At 35.2% G+C, this 25,010-nt stretch overlaps 1 protein-coding gene across 6 annotated transcripts in view; it reads right to left on the minus strand.

The window, feature by feature from the left end:
* Nucleotides 1-16,999: 16,999 nt before the first annotated feature.
* plekha1b (pleckstrin homology domain containing, family A (phosphoinositide binding specific) member 1b) overlaps nt 17,000-25,010 on the minus strand; it is a 60,574-nt gene continuing 52,563 nt past the window's right edge. Inside the window, exons 11-13 of one of the 6 annotated variants that reach the window (XM_048170457.1) lie at nt 23,230-23,319; nt 22,235-22,275; nt 17,000-17,677 (exon numbers count right to left, since the gene is read on the minus strand). In XM_048170457.1, coding sequence (XP_048026414.1) covers nt 17,470-17,677; nt 22,235-22,275; nt 23,230-23,319 — 339 coding nt within the window. In that variant the 3' untranslated portion in view covers nt 17,000-17,469. Of the gene's footprint in view, nt 17,678-17,872; nt 17,985-22,204; nt 22,276-23,229; nt 23,320-25,010 lie in introns of those variants that run through there. The other 5 variants (XM_048170456.1, XM_048170460.1, XR_007181881.1 and 2 more) reach the window with 5 other exon arrangements.

Consider the following 25,010-nt stretch of genomic DNA (forward strand, 5'->3'; position numbering starts at 1 on the left):
CATCACCTCACTAAGGGTGTATTTTAAGGGGAGATCAAGGGTGGGAATGATATTATGATGTCATCTGATTGTATCAAATCCAGAAACACGCTTTTCACGGAACATTACGGCACAGCTGCGTGCCTGCGTCTACTACAAGGACTAGATCTAATTAGCAATAATACTTTGTGAAGGAATACCATTACATTTCAAAACAACATATTGTATGTAGTTAGTCTGCAATATATGACCTGTATAATAATGTTGACTTATGTTATACAAAGTGATAAAGTGAGTAATATTTAGTGCTTAGTGTAACAGCATCTTACACTGGATATGGCTGAGGTCCCTCCTATAATGTAGGTGTTCATGGGATTTTTCAGCTACTTTATCGTCTACCAGGCGAAGTTAGGCCGACCATTGAGGGAGTATCATTCATGTCTGTAAGTACAAATGGTTTCTAGATGAGTTAAATGCTGAGCTTAGGGTAGATACTGTATGTCTTGTGCTTACCAAGGCTGCATTTATTATGTGTCCTTGCATGCTGAATATAAGTATTAATTTATTTAAAAAATGATTTTGAATTGTAGTGTATTGTTTTATTTCTAAAAAGACATTGATTTAGTCTAATAGAAGCACACAAAACACTTTGAGGAGAGTCTAAGCAAGTGGAGGGATAAAGTTGTTGCAGATAAAACTATAAAAATAATAGGATGCTTTATAAATTGCAAGCTTCCTTTCAGTCAAGGTGGTTACAATCTTCATTTGTTTCTGTTTAAACAATAATCTCTCCAGGATGTATCACAGCTGCATATTGTTTTCAGAGTAGTAGTTCTTCAACACTTTTCATCATAAGGAGCTGAGTAAAAAGTTGGCAGTTTTACACACTGTAAACAGACTGACTCACACATCTGGACAGATGTGGACTCACACACGCATGTGCGATAAGATGGCAGTAACATGAATCATAGTGTGCAAAACTACAGCTAAACACAGATTTGTCTGATGTGCTGTCCTGCATTGTGCTTCAGTAACCACATATTCCCTGCATCCATTCATCAGGCTGTTCACTTCCCACTTTATTATGTGAGAGTATCAAGCTGGGCTCATGTCAGATAGAGCACAGCATTCCGGGAAAGCTAGCCTACCTCCTCCCAGAGTTTCCTGAAACAATCCCCAGGACAAGTGAGTCACTTTTTCACATAAGAGAGCATATTTCACTCAAGCAACTTTCAATTATGGCACATCATTTGATTTTGCTGTTTTAATATAATAATGAATCAATTTCCAAAGTCAAACCATATGGAAGCTTGTTTCTGCCACTGAATAAAAAAAATAAAGATAATTGCTAAAAGACTCTTTTTCCTCGCAATTAAGAGTATATAGCTCGCAATTCTGACATAATAACTCACAATTGCGAGTTTATATCTCACAATTCTGATGTTTTTTTCTCAGAATTGTGGGATATAAACTCGCAATTGTTAGTTTTAAAGTCAGAATTGTGATATTTAAATTTGCAATTGCGAGAAAATGTCAGAATTGTGAGCTGACTTTTCCCTCAGAATTGGACTTTATAACTCGCAATTGTGAATTCGGAGAAAAAAAATCTGAATTGTGAAATATAAACTAGCAAGAGTTTATGTTTCACATTTCTGACTCTAAAACTCGCAGTTGTAGCCTATGGAAGAGGATTAGGGCCAAGCAATAATAAAAAAATTAAACCATCTCGAGATTGAAGTTGTTAAATTTTGAGAAAAAACTTGTTAAATTTCGAGAAAAAAGTCAAGATAAAATGTTGAGAATAAAGTCATTAAATTACGAGAAAAAACTCGTTAAATTTCAAGAAAAAAGTTGAGATAAATTGTTGAGAATAAACTCGTTAAATTACGAGAAAAAACGTGTTAAATTTCGAGAAAAAAGTCGAGATAAAATGTTGAGAATAAACTCGTTAAATTTCGAGAAAAAAGTCGAGATAAAATGTTGAGAATAAAGTCATTAAATTACGAGAAAAAACTTGTTAAATTTCAAGAAAAAAGTTGAGATAAATTGTTGAGAATAAACTCGTTAAATTACGAGAAAAAACGTGTTAAATTTCGAGAAAAAAGTTGAGATAAAATGTTGAGAATAAACTCGTTAAATTTCGAGAAAAAAGTCGAGATAAAATGTTGAGAATAAAGTCATTAAATTACGAGAAAAAAGTCGTTAAATTACGAGAACAAATTCGTTAAATTATGAGAAAAATGTTGTTAAATTTCGAGAAAAAAGTCGAGATAAAATGTTGAGAATAAAGTCATTAAATTATGAGAATAAAGTCATTAAATTAAATTATGAGAAAAAAGTCGTTAAATTACGAGAACAAATTCGTTAAATTACGAATTTGTTCTCATAATTTAACAACGTTTTTCTCATAATTTAATGACTTTATTCTCATAATTTAATGACTTTATTCTCAACATTTTATCTCGACTTTTTTCTCGAAATTTAACAACATTTTTCTCATAATTTAACGAATTTTTTCAACATTTTATCTCAACTTTTTTCTTGAAATTTAACACGTTTTTTCTCGTAATTTAATGAGTTTATTCTCGACATTTTATTTCGACTTTTTTCTCGAAATTTAACAACTTTAATCTCGAGATGGTTTTATTTTTTTATTATTGCTTGGCCCTAATCCTCTTCCGTACAGTTGTGAGTTTACATATTGCAATTCTGAGAAAAAAAGTCAAATTTGTTAGATGTAAACTAGCAATTGTGAGAAAAATGTCATAATTACATTTGTATTTTTTTAATCTGTGGCAAAAACAAGCTTCCATAGAGAGAGAAACTGAAATAAAAATAAATAAAAATTTGGAAACGCCCTGCATAAAACTGAATTTAATAATCATGTTGTCTAAACAAAGGCATCATACTGATTTACTATTTAAGCTTCTTTTTTCTTTTCTTTTTTTCTGAGACCACAATTTATGCGGGCTAGAGCTTTCAAGCTATGGCCACCAAACCCAGCACAGACCTTCTGGCTTTTCTAACTGTGTGCTATTTTTCGAACTGATTGGATGGAATTACATAGGGGTGAATACGGGTGATTGGGACACATTTTGCCATTGAGATGACTTGGGAAAAGTGTCCCAATCAACCTGAATTGACCCTATCAGGTCCCAAATTGCATTGAAATGTATTATAGTTTAAAATTAGCAATAAGCAACGTTAAAAGAAAAATGCTAGAAATGAGCTAAAACATGTGAGGGACATGGTAGCAACATGCTAAATATGCAGTGTGTTAAAACATGCTTTGAACGTGCAAAAATGCTAGCAACATGGTATTAATGTGTTAAAATATGTTAACATGTTAAAAATGTTAACGTTAGCAGGTGTGCACAATCAAAACTGATTTCAGACAGACTTATGAAGCAGCATAATGGTTTAATGATCTACAATAAAATAGGGAGCTTTGGTGATAATAAGCAGATATTTACTACAATACTAAATTCTCGCTAGAAATGACATGAAAAGTGTAAAACATATCAAAAACATACATTTACTCACAATCTGAACACTAAATGCAACTTTCAGATGCCATATTTATTTTGTAGCTGTCACAGACTGGATTGCTAGCTGGTATATCATAGACTGTGAAAGATAGGGGAGAGCGGGGCACAACCTAAAGCTTTTTGACTTTCTGTGTTTGTGTAAATCTACTTAGGGTTCAGAGAATATATTTTGTTCCATATTAATTTCATACTTGTCTGGTTCAATTATGTGCCTTTGTTTAATTAATACAGAGTATACTTTTTTTTTTATTATTTACCCCAAAAGAAGGGAAGTGAAATGTGACAACATGCCCCATAGGTGGGGCACATTGTAACATGTGATGGGGCATGTTGTAACATGACCGTATGACAGCTAAAAATGTTATCCGATTTAATTAAAAAACTGAGTACATGAGCAAACTCCAAATATTTTGCAGCTAAAAGACAATCATTAATTTTTTCATATAAAATAATAGCATTTTTTTATAAATTCAAATTTAAATAATTTGACAATAAACACTCTGTAAAACACAGCTCTACAGCACTGGTCAAAACAATACATGCAAACAGATGAAGAAAGATATCCAGACATTCAGAAATACACAGAGCTGAACAAAAACACTCCCCTACCTCCACTCACAGTAAGAAAATTACTTTTGCTATTGTTAAATAAATGTTCAGTGATATCTTCCAAAGATTTTAGAATTTTGGCGGAATTTTTTCTCTATATGTTGTCGATATGACAACTAGTAAATACGCTAATTTTTTTCATGCTAGCGTGTGTGGAAGTATTTAAACCATGTGTCTTACAACTAACCCCACGTTAGTTTATGCACTGCGCTCCCCTACATCTATGCTGCCTTCAAAAATCGATCCAATATGGTATCTCAGAAGACTAACATTGAAGCTAACATTGAGCCTTCGGATGCTAAAAAACATGCTAGCAACATGCTAAAACATTAGCTATGTGCAAAAACATGCTAAAATACACTAATATTCTAGCAATGTGCTATAAAATGCCAACCTATATATAAAAACGTGCTAGCAAAAATAGTAAAGTTTTTTTTTATTGTAACATCTAGTACTTTAGAGTATTATTATGTACCCTTAAGGTTTTTCATTTTAGTGGTAAATATGGTACAAAGATATGTCCCTTCAAAGGTACGACCCTAAAGGTTCAATTTTTACACTTGTTTTCTGAAAGAAAAAAATCCATTAAATCCATTTTCTGATTTAAGATAATTATAAAAATAAAAGAGTTGATTTGACTGATGTAATTGATAAATGGTAGGAGTTAATTAGATTAATGCTATTATATAAATGCTGGCAAAAGGGCTCATGCATATTTGAAAAATCCCCTCTTAAAATCCATGAATATTTGTCATAAGAAGGTTTTGGCTATTGCTAAGGTGATGGCTGAAGAACACATCAAATTCTCTCTACTCTCTACTTTCCCTTGTGAAAAAGAAAACTTTAGCAAAAAGTTAAACTTATTATGAAGATAATAAGGAATATACTTTTTTGTGAACTGAATGTAATGTTTTCCGACACTTAATTGATAGAAAGAAATGTATTATAGTTTAAAATTATAATAAACACAGTTAGTTAAACTTGAGAGTGTTTTTAATTAGGACTTAAGTACATATTTACACCAATCAGGCATAACATTATGACCTCTGTCCTCAAAGTTGATGTTTTAGAAGCAAGAAAAAAATGGGCAAGCGTAAGGATTGAGCGAGATTGCAAGGGCCAAATTGTGATGGCTAGACGCTGAGTCAGAGCATCTCCAAAACTGCAGCTCTTGTGTGGTGTTCCTGGTCTGCAGTGGTCAGACTATCAGTGGTCAGGAAGGAACAGTGGTGAACCGATGACAATATCATGGGTGGCCAAAGCCATTGATGCCTGTGGCCCGTGTTGTCCGATGCAACGCGAGCACTGAAGCTCAAATTGCTCAAGAAGTTAATGCTGGTTCTGAAAAGTGTCGAATACACAGTGCACGCAGTGTTGCGTAGGGGCATCAGAACAGGGTGCCCATGCTGACCAAGGCCAAAAGTCGGCACGTGAGCATCAGAACTGGACCAGGCGCAATGGAAGAAGCTGGCCTGATCTGATGAATCATGTTTTCTTTTACATCACATGGATGGCCGGGTGGAACACATGGCACCAGGATGCATTATGGGAAGAAGGCAAACCAGGGGAAGCAGTGTGATGCTTTCGGCAATGTTCTGCTGGGAAACCTTGGGTCCTGCCATCCATGTGGATGTTACTTTACCTACACTCTAAAATCTAATTCAGGGGACCTTTGGTCATCACTTAAATATATATATTGTTGTGAAATAAAAAAATCAAGTTCTGAAATGCTGTTAGACTTTTTACTTGTAATTGTTATTTTATTGAGCTTGGATGACACACAAATTATGCCTATTGATTCGATATACTATCATGACTTGTCATAGTTTAACATTTTTTAGTTAATCAAAAATGTATTTAATTTTAAGTTCTGTTAATGTAAAATACAATCTGATGACGTGTGAACGTGTTTCATTGTTTTGAGTTGAACACTTCATGAACACTTCTTTTAATTTAGATGAACTTAAGTTAAGTGAAACTGGGCTGGGATTTATATTTCCCATCATGCTTTGCCCATGGCACTTGAAAGGGAGAGTAAATGCTAAAATTAACTGTTATACAATGTTTTTTGCACAAGATTAATGGTAAGGGAGATTTAGCAGTAATTTGTGTTTTGTTATGCTAATTTAGAAGAGTTTCTGTTAATGTGGGTTTTTGGAGAAGGTGCTTGGTAAGTTCATGTTACTTAGAAATACATTTTATTGTGTCCAAAAAGAAGTCTTCCACTTACTTAAAACATTATGTTGGATCAACTTAAATAGTTGCATTCATGTTGACAATTTTTAAGTTCATTAAGTTTAATTATTAAGTTTATCAAGTTATTAAATTACTTAGAAATGTGGTTTTATTGTGGCAAAAAAAACGTCTTCACCTTACTTAAAACATTATGTTGGATCAACTCAAAATATTGCTTTGAATTAATGTAATTCTCCCAATTGGCTTAAGTTAAAAATTCTAGTGGAAAACATTAACATATTTTTTTTTGTTTTTTGTTGAACTAATGTTTTATTTTTTAGAGTGTAAGCATTGTTGCAGACCATGTACACCCTTTCATGGAAACGGTATTTCCTGGTGGCTGTGGCGTCTTTCAGCAGGATAATGCGCCCTGCCACAAAAGCAAAAATGGTTCAGGAATGGTTTGAGGAGCTCAACAACAAGTTTCACTTGGCCTCCAATTCCCCAGATCTCAATCCAATCGAGCATCTGTGGGATGTGCTGAACAAACAAGTCCGATCCATGGAGGCCCCACCTCGAAACTTACAGGACTTAAAGGATCTGCGGTAACACTTTATTTTACAGTGTCCTTGTTACACGTTACATGTAGTTACTGTAGCTATAAATTATGCATAATTACAGGCAACTAACCCTAAACCAACCCCTATTCCCAACTCTAACCCTATAGTACATGCAGTTAATTATTGTTGCTCAGTACTTAAATCTATAAATTACACTGTAATACGGACACCTTAAAATAAAGTGTAACCGGATCTGCTGCTAACATCTTGGTGCCAGATACCACAGCACACCTTCAGGGGTCTAGTGGAGTCCATGCCTCTATGGGTGTTTTTCGGAGCAAAAGGGGGACCAACACAATATTAACTGGTCATAATGGAAGGTGGTCATATTGTTAGGCCTGATCAGTGTATATGTTTTTTCATATACTTATATCGCCTTCTATTGGTTGAAGTGTACTGCTGATGTACTAACAAGAATTTATGGTAAACTATAATATAAATTTTAACTAACTTGTATGTCATGCATTTAAACATATTTGTAATTACACATTTATAATGATAAAATACATCTATATATTTTATCTGTACTACCAAATAGCACACTACAGTTAAAATTACAATCAAGTACTTTACATGCACTTTAGTTTATTTAACACATCAAAATAAGTGTACTTCTTTAAAGCATGACAAAATATTATAAAAACTAAAATGTACTTTATAGTAAAACTTTTAATTTGACATTATTGCAATGTGCACTTTTCAAAAGTGTACTTAACTGTGTTAAGAAACAGTCATGAGAATTCTGTCATCATTTACTCACCATCACCTGGGGTCACAAAATTTATTTGATATTGAGATAATTTGCTCATGAGATGCCAGATTTTTAATGTGCACAACAGATGCCTCATAGTTTTAAAATTTGGTATTGCAGTACAGCTAATATTGTTGGCTCCTGTATGATAAATTGCTTGCGTTTTTCCTCATATTGTAAGGCACTTGGGATAAAAGCATCTGCTTTGTCAGTGCTTCTCAGCGTTATAACTTGGAATCCGGTATTTCACATTTTGGATGTGTCCTTTATTCAACACACCCAATTTATATCATCAGATCCTCTAGAATCACTGTGCAAAATGATTGAATGTAAAATATTTCAGAAAGGGAAGATTATGCACCGACTGATCAACAAAGAGTGAATAGTCGTCTCAGAGCATTTGCAACTAAGGGAGTTACTACAGTTCAGTTTAGAAGTGATCAATGATATCAGGAACTCAAATTACCTTGACTTCAGCTCTAATTCCCAAAAGCATTGACAGCTCATTCACAGGTCTGCGTCATAAGACACAGCTGGTTATGGATAATCAGGACCACCTTCAGTTACACTTTATTTTAATGGTGACGTAGTTACGTTGTACTTACTCAAATAAGTATTGAGTACTATAAGAGTTATGTTTAGGATTAGGTTTTGGGTTAGTTACTTGTAATTTTTAATAAATGACTGTTATTACTATAGTAAGTACATGTAGTAAAGTGTAACTACGTCACCTTAAAATTCCAGAGTTTAGCATTAGCATGTTGCTTAAGCTAATGACACCCAACACAAACAGCAGGTAAAACAGTTTATTTTAGGAATGAAACATGAATATATTTGTGGTCAGTATTGCTTTCTGCATTACTCCATCTGCTTTCCTGGATGATTTTTATTCATTTTTTCATTGAACTTGAGAATTATGGGATTTCCTTGCATTGATATATAGGCCTACTGATAGGCACACCAATGATGCCTTATAATACTGTCAAGGTAGGCATCTCACTTATTTTATCAGCCTCCTAATATGTACATTTGTGGTAGGCTACTTTTATGTGACGACATTGCTAATAAAAAAAACTGTACAGTATCACGAGCAAGCCAGCAGAGGGCACTATATGAACATCATAAGAAGGCTAAACAGGTCTGAAGAACTGAAGCGTCAATCCTCAACTATTTAATACCAGGTAACTATGACACATGCGTTATGCTAAAGGAATATTCATATTGTTAATGTTAAAGTGGATTCTGTATTTTGAGTTCAGATGTCCATGACATGAATAAACAGAGAAAGATTTTATTTGTCAAGTGTTTTTTTTTTTTTTTACATGAATATGGAACGACAGTACAGTAGGGAGGCATATGCATATGTTGAACTAACTTCTGCAATCTATTGCAATACTATTTGGATATTTAATGACAAAATACTTGTTGTTTTCTTTTTTGAAATAAAATGAAATAGGAGTTTTATAATCAGCCCAACCCCTACATTTAAACATAAATATAATTTTGATTATAATATGATTTCCTTGTTTTCTATTAGGGTTACAACAGCTCTGATGTGTCGAGGCATGGACTCAACAAGACTTCTGAATGTGTCCTGAGGTATCTGGAAACAAGACCTGCGAGGTGGGGCCTCCATGGATCGGATTTGTTGGTCCAGCACATCCCATGGATTCTCATTCGGATTGAGATATGGGAAATTTGGAGGCCAAGGCAACACCTTGAACTCTTTGTTGTGCTCCTCAAACCATTCCGGAGCAATTTTTGCAAGTGTGGCAGGAAGCATTATCCTGCTGAAAGAAGCCACTGCCATTAGGGAACATCGTTGCCTTGAAGGGGTGTACGTGCTTTGCAACTGTCTTTAGGCGTGTGGTACTTTTAAAGTAACATCCACATGAATGCCAGAACCCAAGGTTTCCCAGCAGAACATTGCCTCTGCCCGCCTGCCTTCGTTCTTCAGAAGTTTAATAGTTAGGGTAGGCCATTTTTTTTTTTTTCATAAACACTTTTTGTTATACATTGTTGAAACTCTCTTCAAATCCTGATAGCAATCAATATTAGAAGTGGTCTAAATTTTAAAATGTTTTTTTACAGTACACATCTTCTGTGGAAGTCTTAGGACTTAAAAAAAAAAAAAAAAAAAAAAAAACCTTGGGTGCGTTTTGTTGTAAAAACCTGACAACCCTGCCTTATACACACGCATCAATGAGTCTTAGGCTGCCCGTGACCCTAATCTTGTCCTTTTTTGCACTATGTAGGTACTAACAACTGCATAGAGCATCACACAAGGCTTGTCGTTTTGCAGATGCTTTAACTCAGTCATCTGGCCATCACCCAATTACTCAAATCTCTGCATGAACTGGAATATGAATGAGCTGAATGAGTGTTTAGTAACATCAGGCTTCACAAAGCTCTATTGCAATAAACGGTCATGAACTACAGTAAATTCATTCCACAGTAAACAGGAGTGAAATTTGGTTACTAAACTGATAGGATTCTGAGGTATGTGTTTGTAACACATAGCTTGGGCTCAACCAATGATTTATAATAAAGAACTGGATTGCTGATGTTGTCTTAACATTAAAGTCACTACGCTGCCGTATTGAAAATATTACTCATAATCAGTTTAAATTGGAAGTCTGTCTATACAGAGGTATAAAGCAAACTTCCTACGCAGGCCTGCTTGAGTATTTATTTAGTGTCATGAATTTTACCTGCTTATTGAAAGGGCAACTACAGTAGCAAACATCAGATCAGCTGCTTGACAAGGCACCTTAATATATGCACTACAAAATGTCAAAGTGTTCGTTCAGAATACAGATTCATACATGAGGCTCATATTATAGTATTCCGTTGTATTCAAATCAATATCTGCTAATAATGCCCATGTTTAATATTTCCTGCATAATTCCCTAGTACATTTCAAAAATATTGTAAAACAGTATTATTAAATCTTAAAAGAACTGGTTTTCAATTTTAATATATTTTAAAATGTAATTTAGTTCTGTAATTTATCAGCAGTCAATTCTCCAGTCTTTAGTGTCACATGAACCTTTGAAATCATTCTAATATGCTGATTTGGTGATCAAGACATTGATTTTATATTAGGTTAATGACATTTTTCTATGGCTTAACCCAACCCCTACCCCTAAACCTAAACCTACCTACCCATCACAGAAATGTGCAAAACACTACATTTAAATTAAAACATGTTTTGGCTGATTTATAAGCCTTTTCTGAGGACTAGTAAAATGTCCCCAATAGTTGGTCATAATATTGCAATGATCATAATATTTCACTATAAAAGTGAGGACATTTGGTGAGGACATCACAAGTATAGCCCCCCCCCACACACACACCCACAGGTTTGTTTTGCTATCAAAGTGAGGACATTCCATAGGCGTAATGGTTTTTATACTGTACAAACTGTACATTCTATCCTCCAAAACTACCCCTACTCCTAAACCTACCCATTACAGAAAACATTCTGCATTTTTAAATTTTTAATAAAACATTGTTTAGTATGTTTTTAAAGCTATTTTAAATATGAGGACTCATGAAATGTCCTCATATTTCATGTTTACATCGTTACACCAGTGTAATACCCATGTCATTATACAAATTTGTGTCCTTTTATGTTATACCTGTACACACACACACACACACACACACACACACTAATCTCAATATTTCTTTTGTTTTTATATAAAGCTGATTCATTATTTATAGAGTTACCATGACTCAAACCCTAACCCTAAAAGAGAAGCAAAAACATTATTTTGACTCATTTAAAAAGTGAATAACTTTTCCAGCCAAATACAAGAAAAATACATATATTACAGAGAGAGAGAGAGAGAGAGAGAGAGAGAGAGAGAGAGAAACAACAACAACATGGTGCATGCGTATCAATGCACAATCAAACCACATACAGTATTTATCATTGGGGTCATTGAATCTGTTTGAATTCACACTAATACTAACATATGAACCCTTTTCACATTTCCAAGGTTCTCAGTTCGCTCAAATAGTAAAATAATAATTTAAAAAATCCATTATAGTGTTTCTGTCTTTCCAAAAAAGTAAAAGCCATCACTCCCTCAGTCAGTGTATTTAGAAACTTAGAAACATTCACGCAGCAGCGTTAATTAGTTTTCTGTAATTTATTGCCAAGGTAGCAAAAAGTATAATAGATGACCAACAAAAAAATAAAAAAAAAACTTTACAAGATTTACAATGTTAAAAACTATGAAAATGCATGATGAGTCTGTGAAAAGGGTCCATACAGCTGCATTTTGCGGATGCCTGTGCTTTGTTCATAGTTGAGGTTCAATTTGTTAACATTATTTAATGCATTAGGTGTAATGAACTAACAATAAAAAAATACTCACAGCATGTATTAATGTTCTACTAATTCCACCTAAACAAATACATTTCAAATTAAAACTCAAAGACATTTCAAGTACAAACATGAACTGAAAAATGTATAAATAATATTTATCTTGATTGTGGAAAATGACCATTCATCATTAGTACATGATAGCCTGTGTAAGGCATTAACCAATGTTAACAAACTGAACCTTTTTGCCTAAATGGTTTATCAAACATCTCTGGAGTGATTCTCTGTGTAGAAATATAGAGTCATGCGTTCACATCCATCTGATAAACATAAGTGCTACTAAAAAGAGTCTTGCTCTCAAAAGAAAGCTTTAACCCACCATAAGAGTGGCAGTATGTTACTCTGAAATATAACAACACCACAAACACATTCTCTACAGCATTATGAAACATATCAGTAGAAGCTATTACTATGTTGTTGTGGTCAAACACTACCACAAAGTCCAATTCAATTTTTATATAAAGCATTCATAACAGAAAATGAAATTCAACTGACAATAAACACAATTCCACCAATGATCAATGGCCTCTGAAGAAGGAATATGTTACTGTAGGGAAAAAAAAAAAAAACTTGTACCCCAAGAAAAATGATGTAAAAGCACCAGAATATTTCAAACGAAACCAACCAGACTTATGACATGTTGATCCTAGGATGCTGGATAATCAGTGGCCTTATTGGTATAAGCAAAATATAGCATTTTTTTATTTTTTTTTTATTAATTTATCAGTATCAGTATCAGCCTGATTAGGTCAATACTGAAAACAAGTATTAATTAATAATATATTAAATAATATTAATAATTAAGTTCTTTATATTGCATTTATTTATAAAAAAAATAAATACCTTATTTTATTTAAACAATATATTTTCCAATTTAAACCATATAGCCTTGCAAAAGTACTAAACATCCACATTTAATAGGAATAGATTAATAATATCAGCCATAATATTGCTTATTGGCCATAACAGGAAAATAATTATGTGCTGCTGTTATCAACGATTTGTCTTAAAGGGGTTATATGTAGAATTCAGAAACCCTTGTTATTTGCAACATCGGAGAACTGCAGCCAGCAACTTGTTGCTCGTGCTTGCACTCGTGCACATATAACATACAAGAGACCTAAAGGGATGATTCATCCAAAAATGAAAATTCTGTCATCATTTACTTCCCCTCATGTTCCAAACCTGTATAAATTTCTTTGTTCTGCTTTACACAAAGGAATATATTTGGAAGTAACCAAGCAGATCTCGCCCCCCATTGACTACCATAGTAGGGAAAAAAATACTATGGCAGTCAATGGGGGGTGAGATCTGCTTGGTAACAAACATTCTTCCAAATATCTTCCTTTGTGTACAGCAAAACAAAGAAATTTATACAGGTTTGGAACAACTTAAGGGAGAGTAAATGATGACAGAATTTTCATTTCTGGGTGAACTATCGCTTTAACGTGATTCAATGCCCTGATATACTCATGGCAAAGTTCTTTTTCGTTCTAGCGATGTGGATATGTTTGCACAAGTTCTGCAATTCACCAGCATCATGTGGACAGATGAGGTAATTAATAATTAATAAATCATGATAGTTTGATTATAAAATAGGCCTATATTTGAGACTATAGACTATATACAGATTCTATGTGAGACTATAGTTTGAATGAATAGTTAATTTTTTTTTCTTGTATGACACATATTACAGTACAGAATAGCTCTTTCGGCATTTTCCTAAACATTGTATAAGCATTTATTTCACGTGTCACTGAAAAGACGCGTATACGCATATACTCGCAATGTGTGCACGAGCATGAAGGGGTGTGGGCGGTCGTGCTCGTGACCCCATTTCGCGCGGTGGCGTGCAGGGCATATTTTTGTAACTTTGCACCTGTGTGTTTGTAACTTTGCGGCAAAATAATTTTTGGAACTTTTTTTTTGTAATATGCACAACTTCGAGGTGATTCTGTCCGAGCAGGTACGTCTGTACCATACGGAAGAGGATTAGGGTCAAGCAATAATAAAAAAATAAAACCAGAATAAACTCATTAAATTACGAGAATAAACTTGTTAAATTTCAAGAAAAAAGTTGAGATAAAATGTTGAGAATAAAGTCATTAAATTACGAGAATAAACTCGTTAAATTTCAAGAAAAAAGTCGTTAAATTTCGAGAAAAAAGTCAAGATAAAATGTTGAGAATAAAGTCATTAAATTACGAGAAAAAAGTCGTTAGATTATGAGAACAAATTCCTTAAATTAAGAGAAAAAAAGTCATTAAATTTTGAGAAAAAAAGTCGAGATAAAATGTTGAGAATAAAGTCATTAAATTACGAGAAAAAGTCGTTAAATTATAAGAACAAATTCATAAGTTTGTTCTCGTAATTTAATGACTTTATTCTCAACATTTTATCTCAACTTTTTTTTCGTAATTTAACGAGTTTATTCTCAACATTTTATCTTGACTTTTTTCTTGAAATTTAACGAGTTTTTTCTCGTAATTTAATGACTTTATTCTCAACATTTTATCTCGACCTTTTTCTCGAAATTTAACGACTTTTTTCTCGTAATTTAACGAGTTTAATCTCAACATTTTATTTCAACTTTTTTCTAGAAATTTAACGAGTTTTTTCTCGAAATTTAACAACTTTAATCTCGAGATGGATTTATTTTTTTATTATTGCTTGGCCCTAATCCTCTTCCGTAGCACCGGCACGGCACCTAGTTTGCGCTTATCTAAAATTTTTACTTACATTTACAAAATTAGCCTACACGAACAGAAATAAGCCCTTTTAATGAAAATAAAGGTCCATGGTTTATAAAAATGTTCATGAAATTAAATAAAAATGTTTCATTAAATTAGAAAATATTTAAGAGATTGTTGTTTAATTTAGTTTTTATATGTTCTCATATCCATATATTTTTTTCTAATGTCACAAGTAATAATCCCAAGGTTTAGTTCTAAGGTTTGTAGTGTGGGTTTGGTGAAGTGTAATAAAAACAAACATCACATGTGTACCTTACTTCTCACCGCTGCTTCCTGATGGTTTAAAGGACAATTACTCCTAGTCGGCCCTGTCGTTTCAAAGAATAATACAATGTCAAGTATAAACGCCTCGTCCACTTAGAGAGGTGCATGCACAGTCAGCGGAGGCTCGCGGTGTGGGGCCAGGTGAAAGTATAAATAAGGCTTAAAGGCCCAGGTATACTTCATTTTCCGTGTTCAACACAGTTGAGTGTTTGAGCCTTTCAAAGTATATTCCTTTGGCCGTGAGTGTGGAAAGACATGTTCGGCATTTGTTTTCAAGCGCTTGAGTCACTAGCACATGCGCTGTTGTACGCGCACCACGCACAAAAAATTGGGCTGCACGTAGACAGTGTGTACGGATGTCCGCGGACCCTACTGATGACGAAAATTACATAACATGGAGTGCACACTTTGAGTGCGCCGACCATCGCAGAACAGGGACGGCCTAAAGCCCAAAGTATACTTTGGCCGCCCGCATCCACGCAACATTTTCATCATCAGGAGGGTGCACGGACATCCGCGCACCATGTTCCCATACAGCCCAATTTTTGAGACCACGCGGACGGTCCGTGTACAACAGCGCATGTGCGAATGACTTGAGTGCTTGAAAACAAAATCCACTAGATCTACCAAACGTGTTTTTTCATGCTCACGGCCAAAGGAGTATACTTTGAAAGGCTTGCAAACTCAACTGTGCGTGAGATACAGAGCAAAATGCGAAAAATGAATTATTCCTAGGCCTTAAAGGTGCTCTAAGCGATCCTGGGCGGAGTAACTTCCTGTTGACGTTCGAAGTGTTGTCAAACAAAACAGAGGCTAGCTAGACCCTCCCTCCTCCTCCTCCTCCCCCTCCCCTCTGTGCTTCCTGAAACAGTCATGAATGCGCATTTAAAATCATTCTTGTCCGTTATTTACCTGGAGCATGTTTATTATGTTTTGAGGTCCAGGCTGCACCAGTTTGTTTTTATTGCCGTTTTCGGAGCTTGTGGCGACTACAGAGACCGCGTTTTTTTACAGTGTGTTCAGGGGACAGGCAGCTAGCGGATAGTGAGGAGATGTTTGCTGTATGTGACAAAAAATGTTTTGGCCTAAAAACGCGTGACATCGCTTAGAGCACCTTTAAGTATAATTAAATGTCACATCCTTTTGATTTTCCCGGCAAAATCCAGAGTCTTTCGCATGAAAAGCAGTCTACGGGCTCTGATAAACAACCTAGGAAGTCAGGGCAGGTCTCGTTTTTTAAAGGATTAGTTCACTTTAAAATAAAAATGACCCCATGATTTACTCACACTCAAGCCATCCTAGGTGTATATGACTTTCTTCTTTCAGACGAATACAGTTGGATTAATAATCACCCTGATGCTCCTAAGCTTTATAATGGCAGTGCACGGAAATCACCTTTGAAATTCAAAAAAGTGCATCCATCCATAATAAACCTACTCCATACGGCTCCACGGGGTTAATAAAGGCCTTCTGAAGGGAAGTGTTTGAGTAAGAAAAATATCCATATTTAACACGTTATGAAGTAAAATAACTAGCTTCCGCCAGACCGCCTTCTGTATTCAACCTAAGAAAAAAAGCGCAACTGATGTTGCGTCAGTTACGATTGTTTCGCAAGTTGAATACAGAAGGCATAGGACGTAGTGTAATCGTTTTGAACTGCGAGAAGCGTTACACCTTCTTCTTAAGTTAAATACGGAAGGCAGTCTGGCAGAAGCTAGATATTTTACTTTATAACATATTAAATATGGATATTTTTCTTGTACAAACTCATCCCTTCACTTCAGAAGGCCTTTATTACCCCCACAGAGCCGTATGCAGTACGTTTATAATGGATGGATGCACTTTTTTTGAATTTCAAACAGGTGGTTTCTGTGCACTACCATTATAAAGCTTATAATGGAGCATCAGCATGATTATCAATCTAACTCCGATTATATTTGTCTGGAAGAAGAAAGTCATATACACCTAGGATTGCTTGAGGGTAGTAAGTCATAGGATAATTTTCATTTTAAAGTGAACTAATCCTTTAAGTTTCGTTACAAGCTGTTCATTGCCAATGAAAAATGTAATGTAAATTCTTACATATAGCCCCTTTAACAAATTGTCTGGTTTATGAATAGTGTACAATTCTTCTGAAAGGCTCGAGAATGATCATGAAAAACTCCAAATTCCATAGTCCTCCATATCCCATGGGCTCGATTCACATTCATCCTGAGTCCCTGTTCTGCTTTTGATGTTAATAGTTTCTTGTAATATGTGTGTGTAATATAGCAAGTACATCGTTACACCTTGGTAACCTGCCGATCTTTATCTTTAGGGCAATCCGTAGGCTGCGTTACTTCACTTCTCCGTTGCCATGGTGATGAGTCATCAGCATTTACTTGAAGATTTGGGGCGACTCCTGGAGCGACAGGCGTGCTCGGGCTCCGGACGGCAGGCTTTTCAGGTCTGGGCCCTCCCACGCCATGCTGAGGGCCCGAGGGGGAACGGCATTCTGGGTAATAGAGTTCGGTGGGGAGGGGTGAGCGAGGAGTTGGGAGACACGGTTCGCTGTAGTAGAAGGTGGAGGTGGAATCAGCGTGCTCCTGCAGAAATTGAGTAACGGTTATAGAAACAACATGGCTAGAACGCAGCAATAGTCAGGTCAGAGAAAAATGCTTTGGTAGAGAGGGAAGATGGAGTAAAAACTCAAGAACAAGGAGCAGGTGAAGCAAGAGGTACAGAAGGAAGTTTAGTACAGTTTAGGAGTCACGTCAGCAAACAGTGGCAGTGAAAGTTACAGCAAGTGGCAGGCTGTAGATCATTCTGGGAAATAGCAGGAACAGGACAGCTGGTAGTGCAGAAACAGGGCTTGTTTTTGGATTGTTAGTGTCTCAGTGTCAGATTTAATCTCTGAAAGGAAAGAACGAGAGGTGGACATCAGCTAAAACAGCATTAGAGGAGACAAGGATTCAACATTAAAAGGCAGATCAAATAATACACTTTGAGGAGATAGTATTCATCTTCAATATTTTTTAGGTCTGTTCAGACCAAGACGAATGTTCGCATGTATTTGAACCAACAGTTGTTAATGCGTCTGTTCAGATTGACACGGACATTTGCATGCATACTGAGAGTGAATTTGCGTTTTCATTCAGCCCATCTGCCGTTTTTTTTCTTTTTCTTTTCACATTGATATGAACAGACAAATAGTATGCAAAAATACACATTTGTGTTGGTGTGAACAGGCCTTGACAACAAAAGAATCCCTTGTGAAAAAGAAGTTACTTTTAAAAAGAGTACTTATTATGGACAAGAATACTTAAGTGCAAACTGAAAATTTTTAGACACTTAATTGATAAAATGTTATTTAGAATTAAGTCAAAATGTATTATACAGTAGTTATACTTAAAGGGTTAGTTCACCCAAAAATGAAAATTCTGTCATTTATTACTCACCCTCACCCGTTCCACACCCGTTAGACCTTCGTTAATCTTCGGAATACAAATTAAGATATTTTTGTTGAAATCCGATGGCTCAGTGAGGCCTCTCTCAAAATCCATAAAGGTACTAAAAACATATTTAAATCAGTTAAATAAGTACAGTGGCCCAATATTAATATTATAAAGCAAAGAGAATATTTTTGGTGCGCCAAAAAAAAGAAAATAACGACTTATATAGTGATGGACGATTTCAAAACACTACTTCAGGAAGCATCGGAGCATAAATGAATCAGTGTGTCGAATCTGCTGTTCAGAGCGCCAGAGTCACGTGATTTCAGCAGCTGGCGGTTTGACACACGATCCGAATCATGATTCGATATGCTGATTCATAACGCTCCGAAGCTTCATGAAGCAGTGTTTTGAAATCGGCCATCACTAAATAAGTCGTTATTTTGTTTTTTTTGGCGCACCAAAAATATTCTTGTCGCTTTATAATATTAACATTGAACCACTGTACTCACATGAACCAATTTAAATATGTCTTTAGTACCTTTATGGATTTTGAGAGAGGAAATGTCATTACTCCCTATGCAGGCCTCACGGAGCCATCGGATTTCAACTAAAATATCTTAATTTGTGTTCCGAAGATTAATGAAGGTCTTACGGGTGTGGAATGGCATGAGGGTGAGTAATAAATGACAGAATTTTCATTTTTTGAGTGTTTTTAAGTAGGTCTTAAGTAATTATGGACTTAAGGACTTATAGCAATTTTCTAATTATTTCTACTGTCTTTGAAATATGATTCCATTATTCTGACAGGCATTTATGGTAAACAAAAATACACTATATTAAATATAATATATTAAAACTTGTATGTCATGTTTTACATATATTTGTAGCTACACATCTGCAATGCTGAGGTTGCAATTTAGTAAATTTAAAATATATTTTAAAACTATGAAATGTCAAATAACACAGTGCAGTTAAAATTACAAACTAATACTTTACACGTGCTTTAGTATAACATAAAAATAAGTGTACTTCTTTAAAGCACTACAAAAGATTACTACAACATGAATTAAAAAACTTAGTAATTGGCATTATTGCAAATTGCAAAGTGTGTTAAGAAACATATATGAAAGTGTACTCTAAGTACACTTCATTCATTAATATTATATTAGTAGTAGAGTTTTAAAAAAAAAAATCTACTTATAAGATTTTAAGTACACTACAAGTACACATTCAATACAATTAAGTGCGGTCAAATTCTGTCATTATTTGTTCACCCTTTGTCACTCCAAACCTGTATGACTTTCTCTCTATGGAAGTTCATGTATATTCAAATCAACAAAATGAGGGTGAGTAAATTAGGACAGAATGTTTTGGTTAACTATCCTTAAAAAGGTGTACTAACTCATTTTTATTTATGTTTTGCTGGCTGTTTCATCTTCATAAGGTGTGTTCATCTAAAATGTGGTTCAAGGCTGGTCATGTGACCTCAACATGGTGACCCTTACGTAGAATAAAACAGTGTTTTCTAGACCACTGATATGACTAGACTCCACATCATTTTACAACATATTTGATAAAAAAAAAATCAGTTTAAAAGAAAAAAATATATGCTGTGAATATGATATTTCCAGGTTTAGATGTCAGCCTGATTGACATGTTGGTAAACAGTAATACCCTTTGTGTGTCCAAGTTTCAAACTCTCATACTGTAACACAGCATGCATTACAATTCAGTTAAACAAACTCTCTTTTCACTAGTATTAAGATTTTGATATTCCAAAACTAGAATTTGTCCATGCAACATCAAACATCTAAGAATGTTTTCAAGTAAAAGCAGGTGAGGTTATGAAATGGATTGTAAAATATAAGTAAATGGAAGTAAAGTTAAATGTGGGTTAGAGTTAAACGTAATGAATACAATATGATATAGATTAGTAACAAAAGATCTGGATGGGTCAACATTTTCAAACTATTTGATACATTGTGTACACTCTTAATAATCTGAAGAACCTTTTTCCACTCTAAAGAACCCTATGGTTCTTCATGGAACCATAGATGCCGATAAAAAAACTTTATTTTTAAGAGTGGATAAGTGGATCTTTTAAGAGTTTTACAAGAATCCTTTTATTATCTAGAATACTGTGATTTACTTCTGTTATAATTTGATTTCAGTTTAATTAATCTCAACAATATGATTTCAAGAGTTCCTACAATAAGTGTAATCTTTACTGAGAAAATTTGATGTTTATGGAAAGATGTGTTAATACAGTTATTTCATGTCTGTCTAATATAAACCTGTAAATTCACAATTGAGTAAAGCATCTATTAAACTGAACGAATCATTTCCAGATGTGCTCATGATGGGAGTTTATGAATGACTCACTGTGTGTAAACACTTTTAGTATAATACTCATCTAAACTACTATGACACATGGAAGTGTTTTTGTAAAGAGAATATTAAATGTTTTATGAATCAATGTGGACAAACTAGTAAATATTGACCAGCTGTGCTGGGAAATGTGATGATTCAATTATTATTATTATTTTTTAACATCATGCACCACTGGGTGCAACCCCAAAATTTTATTTACTACTTTCATTTCACCTCCTGTTGAAAGAAGCATTTATTTTGACATGTGGCGGCACAGCACATTGTCAATATATTAACTCTGAATATTAAGATTATAGTAACGTTAGTTGCAAAACACAGACGATTAAGAATAAAGGGGGTCGCACAAGCGCAGAGCTGTTCAAAATCCTGCCGTGCCACAGAGCGCCACTCATAGTTTTCTATTAAATGACATAATTTGTCTCAAACCTTTGTTAATGTATCTATTCTTGAAGTGTACTTTTTGCCTGTGTGGTGATTAGATTCACGGTTTTGCATTGCCGCCTTGAAAATGAGAATGTGACGCGTCTGGTGTGAGGCATATGGAGCTTCATCCAGAGCGGATACTCTTCTCACGCATGAATGGACAAATACACATAAAAGGATGTCAAAATATCTCAACCGAATGTAAACGGTTTATAAAGAAATCATATTTGTGTCAATATATTAGATGAAATATATTGAATTCGGTCTTAAAAGTGACAGCAGCCTAATATAGCCTACCTGCTGCTGTCTGCGTCATTAAAATGAATAAAAGAACAAAAAAAACCCCAAAAAATCACTTACTAATCTTGACTGAATAACTTTTGTAGCTTTAAAATGGATTAATCTATATTTAATGTATACAGTGAAGATTATGCAATTATTTTACGTTTTATTATTCAATTTTTGTACCTAAATTACTGTTAGACCTGAAAAATTCAAGCACTTAGTTTTGAATTTTGACATTTACTCTAGTAAATGACATTCAAATGTCTCTCTGTAAATCACTGTTAACAAATATTTGCATTACTGAGCCCTACACAGAAGTATGGGTAATCAGATGAGTGGGTGAGATGTTTAGTATGGATGTTTCAAAAGTATATTAAAAGAGTAAATGGTGGATGATGGGTGTCAAAGGTCACTCTAGCATGAGGGCTGATTTTAGTGCGGTTTGTCTGCGGGGTTGGATTGTTTAGGTGAGGCAGCTCTACCCTGCTCAGATCTAGTTCAAGGTCTCTAAACTCTTAGCAGGGGGCTGAGTGCAAACAAACAGGGACAAAGCGCGAGGGGTTTGATCTCAACACATACGTGCTGCATTCACCATTGCAGGATGTATACCTCTGTATACAAGGATTTGAGAGCCGTCTGGCCTGACGCATCTGCAACACAGCGCACATTCATTAGGCACGGACACGACAGAAAAAGAGACAAAAGGGCTTTTCACACTGCTTTTAACCCCGGGTAAAGGAACATTTCACACTTATAATTTTAAAGCGGGGTTAGCACAGATTTTTACTCTGTGATAGCACTGCCTTTGCAGTGTTAACCCCACATTGAGGTGCCAAACTTGTAGAGTGTGAAACGATGTGGTGATAGAATGTTACGAGTAGATGCTTAGCAACCGACAGCCAATCACATGCTTCATATTCACATGCTTTGTAGTTTCAGCATTTGAGGGGGAAAATGTCAAATAGTGACTAAAAATGCGAAAACTTGGAGTGAAGAGACCTTTATAGTCCGAAAAGTCCATTCAGATAAAAAAAAAAAACTTGATGGTAGAGAGCTGTTATGTAAACATATCGCATGCAGCGCTTGTCCAATCAGTGACACTGACAATGCAAATATGCAAATAAGGATGTTAACCCAGGGTTTATAAATGTATAGTATGAAACAGCAGCATATAAATACCCATGATTAATTGTTAACCGTGGGTAAATTATAAGCAATGTGAAACTTGAAGCAAGATAACCTAGGATTTAGTTTACCCGGGGTTTACAATGACTCAGGGTTAACTATATCAAGTGTGAAAAGCCCAAGAGAGACATACAGACACAAAGTAGAGAGTAGGCCATCTGGTAAATTCTGCTAAATTGGGCCAGCTTTTGAGTGGAAAATGACAAAGGTTTAATTTTAGGCTGAACTATCCTTTTAAGATTGGACCTTTGGTTGTTCCATCAGCAAACATAAATGAGAAATTTGAAGAGAAACATGGTTGGGCAGGACATGGACAGTGTGGGTGGCTATGAAAACACTTCATAAAAGGCAAAACAAACCAAAAGAGCACAAATAGGCCGAGAACTCAGAATATGTCACTAAACAAAGTAAGTTCTTACAGAGGCTGCTGAGCGTCCAGGACCCCGTTGGGCCACTATGGCCCCAGAGATAGCCTTGATCCAGCCGTGCATCTCCTCTGGGCTGTCCGACTGAGACAGAAAAATACAGACAGCTTTATTGTTTTTATGTCAAAACGTTTTGTAAATGTCATTTAAAAACAATCAATTAAAACATTTAGTCATGCTTGAAATTATTTACATCAGTGGCTCTCAAACCTTTAAGACTAATTACCACCTTTGATTAAAATGACCAGAAAAATGACAAAAAAAATGTATTGCTGGAGGTCACTGGGTTGCTGTATTGTTGGTTGCTAGGAGGCGTTCCACCTACCCTAACATTACTTGATCGGTGGCACAACTTTTTAAAATCTAAATAAACAGTAGCCATCCTTTTGCTACTGTTTTAAGTAATAAAAAAGGTCCTTAAACAGGTCATTTTGAAGTTACTGACTGCTCCTTTATCACTGCTTTCTGAGACATGAAATAATTATTCCTGTGCCACAGCTAAATCTGACAGTGATACTATCCAGTGAGTTTGAAAGCCATCTGATTTTTTTCTGAGACGTTTAAATGTATTTTGAAGTCATATGCTTTTTTGGCTCTTCAAATACCTTATATGTAGTCCCCTGGTTCTTTTGCCATAAGTTGCCCTTTTGGGTCTGCTGCTTTGTCACCCTCTAAATCCAGTTTTACTTTGAGAAAGCCATTTAAAAGAAGAATAGTATTCAGGGCTTGACATTAACACCAAGCTTCTGACCAAGGCTGCATCTCAGTACTAGTTTTACTTGATCTTAATGCTGCGTTCGCACTATAGATCAGTGGCAGGAGCTCAGCACAGATCAGCACTGCAGCGACAAGATCTCAGACGAGGGCAAATGCACTGATAACAACAGCTTAGAAACTGAAGCCCAGAAAGAAAAAGAGATCATCCCCACACTAACAGAGAAGTTTAACTATTGTCAGTAGTGATGGGACGGTTGATACCGGGGCTCCGATGCTCCGACACAGTTTTCAAAGCACTATTGTATCACACACTGTACCGATGCTTGTATCGAAATGACAATACCACGTGATTGATGATGTTTGATGCTTCAAACGTCATGCAGTATTGGAAAATCGGGACAGCTGGTTTGAAAAAAATTGGCGCTTCACCTGATGCATAAAAGGAAAATGCATTTAATCATGTTTTATTGCTAGGGTCTCAGAGACCCCGAACAGAATATAAGGGTTAAACATCTCATCCAAAATTATCAGCTATGATCACATCATTGTATATTTTATATTATTGATCAATATGTGAATCTGTTGAATAGGCTACACATGATGGGAGTTGTGGTCTCATTGTCAAAAAATAATTTAGATGAGATTAGTTTAGATCAGATAGAACTGTATTGATCCAAGACAAAAGTGATTCCGTATGTCACGGACTTCCGAAGCTTTGTCTGGTCACGTGCTTTTTCAAACCATAGATCTGCTCCCTGATTTGTTAGATATGGTGGAGAAAACAAGTCTGACCACCAGATGTCGCTAATGTGCACTGCGTTAAAAGCTTCGAGTAATGAACCTTTCTTCGGCACAATTTAATGAAACCCTCAAACGCTTCAGAAAGCCTCGGTTTCCCATTACTAATTGTCAGAGAAACAGCGTTTCTCAGAGAAACAGCGTTTCTCAGAGACGTTTAACAATGCTCTTTTCAGAGAAACAGCCAACAGTTTAACTCTACTTTGTGGCAAAAGAGAGATTAGCATTCAGTAAAAATAAGCAGACTGATTATGGGCCTT

This window comes from Megalobrama amblycephala, linkage group LG20 (genome assembly GCF_018812025.1).
Source record: "Megalobrama amblycephala isolate DHTTF-2021 linkage group LG20, ASM1881202v1, whole genome shotgun sequence".
NCBI classification, from domain to species: Eukaryota; Metazoa; Chordata; class Actinopteri; order Cypriniformes; family Xenocyprididae; genus Megalobrama; species Megalobrama amblycephala.